A 12724-nucleotide genomic window follows, 5' to 3' on the forward strand; every position below is an offset into this window, starting at 1 on the left:
CTACATACTGTGCCTTTAAAACAGTCGAAGCAGTTTTTGTAACATACTGTTAAATTTAATTAATGAATTGACAATAACATGCAAATATTGTTAAGTGGACATTTAGTTGAATTACTGCGTTTGTTCTCTTAAAGAACTACTGAATTCAAAACATTCCAACCTGCAGTAGCAGCTACAAACACTTTAAAAACATTGCACATTTTGCAAGTTTAACTATTTCTTACAAAGCAAGACACACAACAGGTATCCCACCTTGTCTGAGACTCTGACAGGCCTGGCGCTCTAACTCAAACCGTAGCGCTCTCTCATCCATGTTCCTGGTGATTGGCGGAGGCCTGAGAGGGGCAGGGTCAATGCGGACACAAGGCAGGTGTTCCAGCATGTCGATCAAACTCGGAAATTACTCCGAATGAGACCCGGGCACAAAGAAAAAACAAGAAGCAGGAAGTGGGCTACAGCTGAGTCCAAGAGTTGGATTTATGCAGCTGTCAGAAGTCTGTACAAGCACAAAACAAAATAACGTAATCCTCTTTGACGAAGTTGCTGGAAACAGTTGCTCTGAAGGTGAATGTGAAGAATATTCTTCAAAGCAAAGACACATATCAAAAGAAGAGTTGTGCAAAGTTTCTGAAATCAAAGACAATTAAAAGAGATTTCTCCTCCTCATCAAAACTTCTTGAATGAAATGAATGTTTATAAATACGAAGGTACTGTATCAGAGCTGCTGCACGGCTTTAGAAGAGCTTCTGCTGTGTTTGGTGCAGCTACAGGACTGACTAAGTAACGTGTGTGTGCTCGTGTGTGTGTCAAATGTCTGTGAATCTGTGATCAAGCAGTCTGTCCCAGCTGTTGCTGTACTCACTGCTGTACGTCATTCAGCCACTGACAGACACAAACAGGCGCACGCGAGCACACACGCGCACACACACACACACACTCATATACAAATACACACACGTTCTGTGCGGTGCCCATTTCCTTCTCACCAAATTCCTCTCACTTAGCACTTCTGATCTGAGCTCAGGGCGGTGTCGATGATATGCACCTGTGTGAGCACCTCTCTGCAGTCATGCCCTCAGGCCTAAAATCATTACACACACACACACACACACACACACACACACACACACAGCAACACCTGCTTCCACTCATCAACGCATCTTTTCTGTCATCTAATCTTTCTCACCTGGGATGACATATCTTTCTAGGCCAACTCGAACGTTAGCATAACCCCGGTTCCCTCGACAAGATTATTTCTAGTGGATTTTGCATTATTGGTTCAGCAAGACAATCTTCACAAATAAAACAGCACTTTTTAAAGGGTGAATGCAATCGCCAGAAGTAAAAAGTTAGCGTTGTAAAAGCTTTGAAATTCACAAGTGGGGTATTTCCTGACATAGAATCTTATAGAACAAGAACATCCCTTAAGCTCGAGTTAACCACAGACCTCATTTTTAGGCATCTAACCAAAAACCCATTCAAAAAACCCCATTGACTTGGAAACGAGGGAACTAAAAGGGCAAAACAAGGAAACAAAGTGCAATGAAGCTCATTTGCAGGTTTTAGTCATTCCTGCAGCACTCTCAGGAACAGTCTCGTAGAGTTTAGCACAGGTAAGCACATTGGCAGCACCAAAGATTGCCAGACCATCTGAAATGCAGATTACTGCGGCAACAATCAGCAGTGACACAATAGGTCTTCAAATCACAGATGGTGGAAGTACAACGACTGATTTAAAGCCCACTTTACATAACAGTTATACTCTTAATACAGTCAAAGAAACGTCAAAGAAAATAGGATGACAGCAGCTTTCGCTTTCTCACAAGTCTTCCATTAAATTTGGCTCATTTATGCACGCTCATTAACTCATTGCTTTATCTTAAATTCTGAAACCTCCCATCCCTGTCACCTATATCTTTCTTAAAATACATTTTTAAATTGTGTCACTCGATGAAAGACAGAAAACAAGAAAACGTACAAAATGTCAATCAAGGAACCAAGCCCCCAAGTATAAAGTACTCCTTTATACCTTTTTTTATAATTATTTTCAATTTAGGACACACATATGGAGACATGAAATCTATTAGAAACAATCTTAGAAGACTGCAAGTCACTCCTGCATTGGCGTCGACATTAAGCGATTGTGGTTTTTAAACAACGAATCTGCATCCATAGTGTAACTACCAGCAGATCTGCTCTCTTTCAGCGGGTCAATAAAGTGTATAGCTGCCTGCATGCCTCTATCTCTCTCTTTCAGCCTCTCGTTCCCTGCCTGCTTGTCAGTATAAAACACCTGCTCCAGTCCGCTGACAGTTTCATTCATCTCCATTATTAAGGCTCTGTCCCAGGTGACATCAGATAATATGACATGACATTAAAAGGTGAGAGAGGGCCCTTTCAAGGTGGAAAAAACTAAACGCTCCCTTCTCATCTGTCGCTTGGCATTACAATGAACCGATGCTGCTTGTCATGTTCACATTATGTTGATGAAACAAATTAGGTAGCGGCGGCAGTAGCTTCAAAAACAAAGCGATGTGTGCGGGAAAAAAAGGGACCGTGAAGTGATCTGATGCACATAAAATAGCAGTCTGTGTATTTGTGTGCACGCATTAAATATGCATTTTTTGTATCAGAGCGTGTTAATATTCAAGATGTGGTGTCCCCAGGCAAAGAACTCCTTAGTCTGACGAGAGGGGAAAACGGAGGAGGGCTCTGATCCGCCATTACTTCAGATAAGGCCCCGACAAAAACGCTGGCAGGGATAATCCCGCTTTGTTGGGAGTGTGTTTGTGTGCATGTGTTTCTACATGTATCTGTGACAATGTGTTCAACTCGGACTAATAAAACAGTATAATTTATGTAACATTAGGCGTATCTAAAGATGTGTCCGCACATCTTCGTTTGTATCTGACTCAGTCTCTATAGCGTGTGTGCTGATATCAGTCAGAAATGCTGAGATGAAAGCCAACAAATTGCTCGGGGCTCCAAGTGGACTGTTAATCTCCAACTCTCTATCCGTCTCTCCCACACACAGAGCTCCATCCCGCTCCGTCAGTGGAGGAACATATTAATCTGTTTTTTAATAAACAGAAAAAGAGCTCAAAGTAGCGGTTTGGAGACGTAGGGTTGCTGAGGTCCAGTGGAGAACAATTATGATAGTGAGCAGAAATCTTTTTTAACACTTCGACAATTTCTGCAAACTTCGGTATGCAAACTTTGTCCTGTTACAAGTATCGGTGTTATCATCATAGACAATGAATAAATAAATACAAAGTACAAAAGCAGCAGCATTGGTTGAACGCACAATATGTCATTTTCTGCCACTAGGTCTCTCAATCGGAACAATAACAAAAGACGGAGTGAGGTGGCGTCGTGAAGCAGCGTGGGATCATGGGAGTTTGTCATTGCGGTCAGCTTGTCCCGGTTAGATTTCCTTCATTGTTCATCGTGTTTTTACCGGGAGCCGAATTATCCGCAGAGGTCTCCTCCTCTCGAAAACAACCAGACACGGCGAGTAAAACCGGTACAAACCTTACATAAAGTAGTTTCATGTTAAAGATCTTTCTTTCTTTGACGCAGTTCGGTCAACATGATGGAGGGGCTGCAGCCAAGACGCCACTGAAGTTTGCTCCGCTTGGTTCTCTGATAATCAAGATCCAGACACCAAATTAACCGCAGAGGTCTCCTCCTCTCCAACACAAACATGCACGGTGACTATAACATGTAAAAACACATTTGGTTCAAATATATTGTTGAAAAAGACCAAGATCTAAAAAAAGCGTATCTTAAAAATGATATAATGTACACAGCTTAACATAATATATATCATGGGTCTGTGTTACACACTTTACCTTTAAACAACACTGTACTGGTCACTATAAAGAAAACCAAACTGCTAAATAAACAAATTACAATTTAAGTCAGGAGATCACAAAGTTCTCAAAGAACACAAATGTCTGAAGCAATCCATCCCATAGTTTTAGGGATGTTTTTGTCAGGACTAAAGTGGGGGACCGTTGCTACCCCTAGAAACCATGTCGCTAGCATGGCTAATAAAATATTCTGATTAAGATGTCTACAAAGCCCACACTGTCAACGACCAGTACAAACCAGGTCCTATGAAAACAACACAAAAACAACACAAATGATGTCTATGTGTCGTGCATGGATCTATTAAAAGGATTTGTTGTTGTGTCACTGAGAGGAAATGATGAGACGAGAGGTCAAAAGTCGAGCCAAAAGTAGCTGCTGTACGCGCATGTGTCAGTGTGTGTGTTCATTAAACACCTGACTCAATACTGTAGAGAGTCCGAACGGCCCCCTGCTCTGCCATAAAGGAAATTAAAGCACGGCTCTGAGGCTACAGTACACAGAGGGGAAGTTAGTTAAGACATTAAGATAATCCTTAATGTTTGATACAGTTTGTGTGTTGTATCAAGGCCCTGGAACTTATGTTTGGTTGTTGTTGAGAAAATAATTCATAAAGGTTTTCATAGAAATATGGGTCCGGAAAAGCTGCGTCATCGATTATAACCTGTCACCTATAACTTTTTAAATGGATAAAGAATTAAAATTAGCCTCGGCCTATTTTATTTATGGCTATAAATGTTATTTAATGCCACATATCAGTCTCGTCTTCAGTTTCATCACCTATGCTCCTCCTAAAGCAAGACAAAGCTGTAAACAAGTGTCAAGTTAACTCCCACCATAACTCCTCCTCCCCCTGCTGGTGTCGCATGCATGTTCCAGTAATGTAAATCTGCAGTAATCGGATTATTGATTTCCACATAAAAGGCACATTTTTTATAGCCTTGGGGAACGTAGCATTCACTATGTTCAGGTTCCACACAGAATCAAATGCGTAACATGTTTTACTTGCTGACTCAATGAGTCCAGCCCACTCTACACTTTATAGGAGTCTGTCTTTCGTTTTCCAAGCAGGCCACGAAGGAATAACTTCCCTCAAAATGAAAATGTAGTTATTAACAATTGATCCGCATGTCAGTCAAACAAAAAATCTGTGAAAACAAAAAAAATAAGTGAGGTGCTTATTCTGCAAGCTATTAAAAATAATGGGACCACACTGTTTTGACAGCTCTGAAAGATGCATTACATGTTTTGGGGGGGCTGAAGCGTAATTCTTATGCGTCTAAAAAATCCAAAGTTTACAGAGTTGTTTTCCATTGTTTTTTCAGCATTTAATTGTTCATGTGCACATTTGTAACCGTCCACTTAGTCTCTCTGCAAGTACGCACACATGGGTCCAATACTGAACAGGCTAACTAGGCACTGGCTCAGGGGCCCAAAGTGTCAGGGACCCCCCTGCCGTCCACTGCGAAATGTCTCTGGAATAGTTGTTATGTAATAATTGTGATATATGTTGGGACCATCTTGAAAACGAAAAGGTACAAGGGGTACATCTCAAGGGGTTTTATCCTAACAAACAAATATGAACACACACGTACCGACATCAAAGAGACGCAAAACAACAACAACAACAACAACAACAACAACAACAACAACAGCGAGTGTTTTACTTCGATGTAGGAGAGGTGGGTTTTTTTGTCAGTGCTCATGGACCCATTGTCTCATACCGCATGCTCATGCCTGCACACCTGCACACCTGGCCTCCTTAAACTATATTCTACTTTGTTCCTCCTGAATACTCCTGCAGCCACAGTTTCCCTATCCCCCCCCCCCCTCCCCCCCCCACACACACACACCCACCCAACCCTCCTCTGATATTACATCTCTCTTTGCTCTTAACCTCTGTACTTTCTCCAACTGGTTTAAATAGCAGGACCAGCTGCCCTCATCGCTAAATCCAGAACCTCTTTATCTGCGCACACTGGGGCTAGAGTTGCACACACCTCACACACACACACACACACACACACACACACACACACACACACACACACACACACACACACACACACACAGAGGGGTTATTCAGGGATAATTCATGGGATTTAAAGGGGACTAAAATTATACTTGAGTCAATCAGACGGTATTCTGTTCATGGACCATGGATTCACATGAGTTTCTCTTACAAAAACATAATGCTGGTTGTAGTATTTGTATTGTCCAGAAGGTGGGGACATATTTTAAAATAACGTGCATTCCTGTCTAACTGGCACAACAGTCCTTTGCCCAGGTTTCAGATTACTGTGTCAGCTGTTTGCTTACTGTAGCAGATATATTCAAACACAAAACAGAAGCATCCTGTGCTGTGTCCCTCTGAGGAAAAGAAAAGGAGAGAAAGAGGAATGTTTTTCTGTGGATAAAACTTTATCCATTCAGCGGAAAATGGTTTACACTTAAAGCACCGTGTCCTTTATCTTTTTACTATGATTTATCCGGATCTCTCTGCGTAACTTCAATATTTATTTCTGCTCCGGAGTTTACTTTAATTGGTCAAATGCTCATGCATTAAAACTTCTGCTGAATGGAAAAGAAAGCAAAAATAAATAATGCTATAAATATCACAGAGAGTCTTACCTAATTTGGGGTTACTTGTTCTGAATTAAAATAAATAAGTCAAACTTGACCACACAGAGTTTATGACAGTAGTTTAGATAATCTCCATGTGAAGGACATGGACACATGTCAGAACTTGTCAGAACTTGCCAGAACTCACGTTCTATATGCTGCACATACAATACCCAGTATTCTTTGCAATTACTGCAATATCAAATCTAAGCCCCCACAACAAGACAGAGAGGTCTACATTTCAGCTGTGCTACAGCAACCATAGCTAATACTTCAGGACGCCAAAATATATGTTGAGTGACAACATTCATGTGCAAATGAACAAATACTGAACATATTACAGTTGCCGTTCCAATATGCAACTAGCCAGTGTCTATTTTTCTGCACCGGCAAGTATTCCTCTTATTTTTAGGCCTATATTTGGTCTCACAGCTTTGTACATGTAAATTGATGGTCTGCCCTGTAGGCTGGGCATCCATCGATGCAAGATACTACATAAATATTAGAATACAGAACCCCCCCCCCCCCCCCTTTTGAGTAGATTGTTGTTGTTGGACATAATGTAGTCCGTCTAAATGTCAATATATCTTTGCACTAGTTAGTTGTACATCTTTTGCAGTATAACGTTATGATAGTAATTTAGAGAATTTATCAGCATTTGCCGGTTGCATATATATATATATATATATATATATATATGTATAAGGAAAAATGTGTGTTTGCACTCAGAATGCAATGTGATCAGGATGCGATCAGAGGAAAAAATCCTCCAAATAGAAAAGTCTCCTAACTCCATCTCTTCCTGCCAGTAAAAGCAACAAGTAGTAGCCATAGCTTTAAAAATATTTTTTTTAATGACTGACACATATATGTGTATCTTTGTGCACATTACAAAACACGAACACGCATTAAAAAACATTTCTCCATAGCGTTACAAGTGGCAAACACTCCAGAGGGTACCTTTAATACCAGGTGCAAATGGTCCTTACATCTGAACAAAGTTAAAAAGAATATATAATAATTCTCCCCAGCCTGCCTTAGACACACAGCTGAAGCAGAGTATCATCAACAAGTATCATCTTATGAGTTGAACTATTGAAAACCTCCTCTAATAAGTGTTTTATTTATGCTCACAGACGCACAAGCCTCAGTGTTTGCGTCAAGTTTAAGGTCAACTTTGTTCTTTAACTGTCATTTCAAGAAGTGCTCTTCTCTGTGTATACATTAATTTTCCCGAGGTTGAGAGTCTGTGTGTGTGTGTGCATGTGTGTGTGTGTGTGTGTGTGTGTGTGTGTGTGTGTGTGTGTGTGTGTGTGTGTGTGTGTGTGTGTGTGTGTGTGTGTGTGTGTGTGTGTGTGTGTGTGTGTGAAAGCTCACCCCTGAGAGTGTGTGCAGACGTTGCTGTTTATAATGAGGTAATGGGGATGGGAGACCTAGTATGTGTGAAATGTAAACTCCAGCAGCAGCTAGCTGCTCTACAGATGCTGGAAGAAACCGTGGCACACAAACACCCTCTCTGCCTTGGGGAACGTTTTGCTTCTTTGCATCGTTAAACAGTTCAATAAAAACAAGGAAAATAGCCCCCAATCATGTTCAAACATCATTTAATTAGGACTCTTACAGCCGCTTGATGGACACCAAACTTTTGCATAAGTGCAAGCGTTTTCATTTTGAGAGTAAGAAACTGCCACTGACCGTCCTTCCTCTCTCTGACTGGCAGCAGGTTGGGGGCGGGCTGCAGGGACAGCTCTTGCAGCTCATTGGTCACGGAGTCACTCTGAGGGCTGGGGATGAAGGCGCCTGCAATGAGTCTCGCTCCAAACTTGGTCTCCATGGTTACTAGGGATTCAGAGTGAGGCTCGTAGACAGACCTAGGAAGTGAAGAAACACATAAGTTTTCATGAACCACGAACACCTCCAAACACTGCTTCAGTGTCGCCTCAGAGCATGAAGCATTTTGCTCCCTCAGTATCCGCCTTGTGCCTCCATCTGCACCCGTCACGTACACCACCTTCTGTCTTCCTCTGCAACTCTCTCTCTGTCTAAATGACTCATTTCTAGTTATACGAGCCTGTAGTTTACAGTGAAGACATAACAGAGGTAACGGACACCCAGTGTTGACAATGCGTCGGCCACTGCGTTGTTATGGCAACTCAACATAAATGAGGAGAGTTGCTGGATCTGTCGGCCAATGAGCTGCGGTGTGAAAAAGAAAACAACGCTCTCCGTGGCAACACATTACATAATGCCCGATGACCAAAGAAATACACACACACACACACACACACACACACACACACACACAACTTTAACTATGATTTTGTTGAGTCGACTTTTTTTTACACTCAATGAACCAATATCACTTTTCCACTTCTAAACAGTTTGTATTGGAACACAGCTCTAATTTACTCTCAACAAAGTTTAGACAGTATTAAATATAATTATAATATAATTAAATATCAGACTAAATCCCTCCCCAAGATATCCAATATTTGTATGCCAACCCAGTTTATTTGTAATATTTAGAAACTTTGGCGTTATAATTAAGAGGTGGAGTTAGACCTCGGTAGAGCTGGATGGCATATTTTAACCACATTTATGGAAAATCCGCAAAAAGCAATGCGAATGAATCCTTGTTTCCATCCACTACTGTTAAGAGTTTATTAGGAGTTTGGTTCGGTGAGATAAGCAGTAGGTGGCGGCAAAACCATTGTTTCATTGCAGAAGACGAGAGAAGATGACGTGATTAAAAGAGCTCCAATCGAACCTCAAACTGTGAATTACAATGTAGAAAACATCTAATATTTCTGTTTGATTCATGCATGTGAAGAAGGTCACATCACATCCGTGTGGAGCGATGAGAAGACTGTTTAAATCTGTGCAGCAGAAACTTCAGTGGAAGTTGAAGCCACATGCTTCATGTACGTCATCCTTTATTCGCTAAATCTGTTTACGTGAGAACACTGACTTTTCAACTGTATCACATCCTGCTCAGGACATATCTTGCTCACAAAATATAAAAAGGACCCATATCGGTTTGTTTTGTTTATGTTAATTGTTTATCTAAATAAACAAAAAAACATCTGCTGGTATATCGTTAACAGATATTTTTGCACGATCGCTATGTTGCATGAAAAACTCAACATGTCATTAATTTAAAACACAAAGAAGGTGAGTTCTTGCTCAAACATCATCAACCTTTGCTCGCTCGTTTATGGGGAAAATGTTACGATGTTCATTGTGTTTTAGTAAAAGAAATACTGATTGCTTTTCTCATTTCTCGTTCCCACACAAACTCACTTTCAGATGACAAATGATGTCGGTTAAAATGATGACTATCAATAGCAGATCAAGCAGCAGCATCGAGTCATGCTTGTGTTACAGTTACTTTTCCAAACCGACCTGCAGTTAAGGCTGCCTCAGCTCATTACCCCGGGGAATTATTATCCTCCTACAACACTGCTTCAAAATGTAGCTTATGGTCTTAATGAAAAACCACTTTAAAAGAGACAGTATCGTTAAAACAGTGCATCTGTTATTTTAGTCCCACCAAAAGCAGGCCTGTGACTCATTTCAAGTCCTTACTCATAGTAATATAAAAGGTGGCCAAACATAGAAATAGCAGATGACCTCACTGGCAGAGACTAATCGTGCTATAAAATAAATCTATTGTTTGAGACACTACACGGGAAGACGAGGCAGGCGACACGGCTTAATTTAGCTCCAGAATATCCTGGCGTGTTTGCGGTGGAATGAAAACAATGTATTGAGTGCAGGCGATTCAAACAGCTGACATTAAGTGAACTGACTCTCTGCAGCTTTGTCAGTAGCAAAGCAGATACTCACAAAGCTCTCAAGGTTACTGCAGCTGCACATTACTCTCGAGTGGAGTATCCATCACAGTTTAGGCCATAACATTCATAATTACTGTTGAAACAGCAACCTGTGTCAGATTTATAAAGGAGACGATAAGATTGACGATCAGAAATCTGCTGATACATACCTGGTCTTTATTTTCTGTTAAACAAGCATCTGGGGGGTCTCCATCTCGCTGGATCCACTTACACTAAAAACAAAGTGAGAGGGATAAATACAATGGATGTTATTTAATCTATGTTTACACATGGTTCAGTGTACAATGCAGGTACATAACATCTCATATGTCTGTTGACAATGGCGATCCCATGTCAATAATGTGGCTTTGAGAAAAAAATCCATCAGCCCGAGACCCTGACGAGTGGGCCAGGAAGCAGAAGAAAGAGAGTGAGGTTCTAAGTAGAGTTGCTGAAAGCTCAACTCCAAAGAGCAGAACAGCAGCCTGTCAGAAGGAAAGGGTTATACGGACTTATCCTCCAGGCTGGAGATAGAGACAAATGAGAAAAACTCCCTGTGGCAACAAAACAAAAAAACAAGATCCAGATTTAGGAGGAGAGAGTCGGGCATCGGCAACAACTGGAGACGGAGACGAAGTCTCATGCTGAAAGGAGCTTATCAGTAAGCTGTGGGCAGAGCAGGAGACCCGTCCGTCAGGGGATGGAACAGCGGTTAGAGGAGGGAGGTAAAACTTGAGGTACAGACCTTAACCAACTTTGAGCTTGGAGGGTCTCCAGGCTGAAACCCTCCAACTCCTCCTCTCTGAGGAGAAGGTCCTGGAGAAGAAGAACAAACTCAGAATATGCCACTTTCTTAGTTTAAGGAGGAAAAAGGAGTCCACATCCCACTGAGACCCTTACACCTGGGTAGCTCAGCACTACCTCGCTCTCAGTGGCTGTAACAGGCTGCAGGGCGTCATGGTGGCTCAGGGGTTAGCACTGAGGTGTTATTTCCTCCTCATGTCTGTGTGGGTTTCCTCTGAGTGCTTTTGTTTCCTCTTAAACTCCCAAAACAGGAAGCTCAGGTGAGTTGGACACTCTCAATCGCCCCCCAAAAGAATTGAGTGGCTTGTAAAATGTGAACATTCACTAGCTGCTTGGCCAGTTCAAAAACAGGTAACAAGTCAATAAAAACATTTCAAAATAAAAGTTATCTCTGTCTGTATGGTTGTATGTTGTAGTAGTTATATAGTTGAGTTGTTACTACAGACAACAATGTATGCTTAGTGTTATTTTGGTCTATTTAAAAGACCGGTTGCTAAAAGTAGGTGGACATGTAGCCTAAAACAAGAAAAACAGATTAGTTTAACTCAAAACTGCAGCCAGAGTTTGGGATTACCAAAAAACAACTTTGAGAGTTCATTGAGATTAGATTTTTGTTGACTATAACTATCAATGATAATAAACAAAGTATTCGAGAGCATTAATAAATGTGTTGTATATAACTAGGTGAGGTCCCGCAGCAGCGGCTTGACAGTCTACTAATAAGCAGTGTGTAAACTCACAAAGAGCATTACGCAGCATGCAGTGAAGTCAGCTCAGTTGTAAATACGTACCTTGGTACTCTCTTTGTTCCTCTGTGCTGCCCATGTTATTGTCTATCTTAAACGCATACAACCAAAAGACTAGCTGACTTTTTGGCTAGTCGGGCATAGTCCGGGGAGGCTGACAAAACAAGTTTGTGCGAAAGGCTAAACATTGTGAAGTCAACCAGGATGAGAAAAATACAATTTCCTGTTGAAACTTTCAAAATACAACTCTTATTGTTTACCATATGAGGAAATACAAGTGTTAGAGTAATGCGTACAATTGTTTTGAAAGGAACCCCGGTTAACCTCCGGCATCATTGTGTCTCGTGCTGGTGTAACACAGCATCTTGAAAGACCTCGGGGAGACGAAACCGACGCAGACCCTCGCGCTGCAACAAAGTCCCGTTCACGCGACACCGACCGAGCAGACAGCCAGTGTTATGTGTCAGTTGTCGCACTTTATATCACAATGAGAGTGAAGTAGCTACGCAGATATAAAGTGTTAGTCCATTATATTTCTGTGGGAGTGGCACCTCTTTGCTGCCGCGCGCTTTTTGCCTCCACAGTGAAAAGTTCACGTGACTCACCTGTCCTGAAACCTTTATAAACATGTCGTTTGTTACTTGAAAAAAACATTTGCATTGTTTGATTTCTTAATATTTAGCACTGATACAGTAAGGAGACCGTGGAATTTGAAGATAAACTATACTAAAATAAATACAATTGCTATTTTGTGCAATTTTAATTTACACTATTTGACTTCTTCACAGGTTGTTATAAAGCACCTTTATTAAGCAGACGACACAGTGCGCTACAATAAAGACAATAGCA

General features: G+C 41.2%; 1 protein-coding gene across 6 annotated transcripts in view; it reads right to left on the reverse strand.

Annotated features, from left to right (window-relative positions):
- Positions 1-12403, reverse strand: part of mrtfab (myocardin related transcription factor Ab) — a 43959-nt gene extending 31556 nt beyond the window's left edge. For 3 of the 6 annotated variants that reach the window (XM_029438476.1, XM_029438475.1, XM_029438470.1), the window contains exons 1-3: positions 11921-12063; positions 10496-11141; positions 8188-8363 (exon numbers count right to left, since the gene is read on the reverse strand). In XM_029438476.1, the coding sequence (XP_029294336.1) occupies positions 8188-8326 (139 nt within the window). In that variant the 5' untranslated portion in view covers positions 8327-8363; positions 10496-11141; positions 11921-12063. Of the gene's footprint in view, positions 1-252; positions 785-8187; positions 8364-10495; positions 11142-11920; positions 12064-12171 lie in introns of those variants that run through there. The other 3 variants (XM_029438472.1, XM_029438471.1, XM_029438474.1) reach the window with 3 other exon arrangements.
- Positions 12404-12724: the final 321 nt, after the last annotated feature.

Source organism: Cottoperca gobio, chromosome 8, assembly GCF_900634415.1.
Source record: "Cottoperca gobio chromosome 8, fCotGob3.1, whole genome shotgun sequence".
In the NCBI taxonomy this organism is placed as follows: Eukaryota; Metazoa; Chordata; class Actinopteri; order Perciformes; family Bovichtidae; genus Cottoperca; species Cottoperca gobio.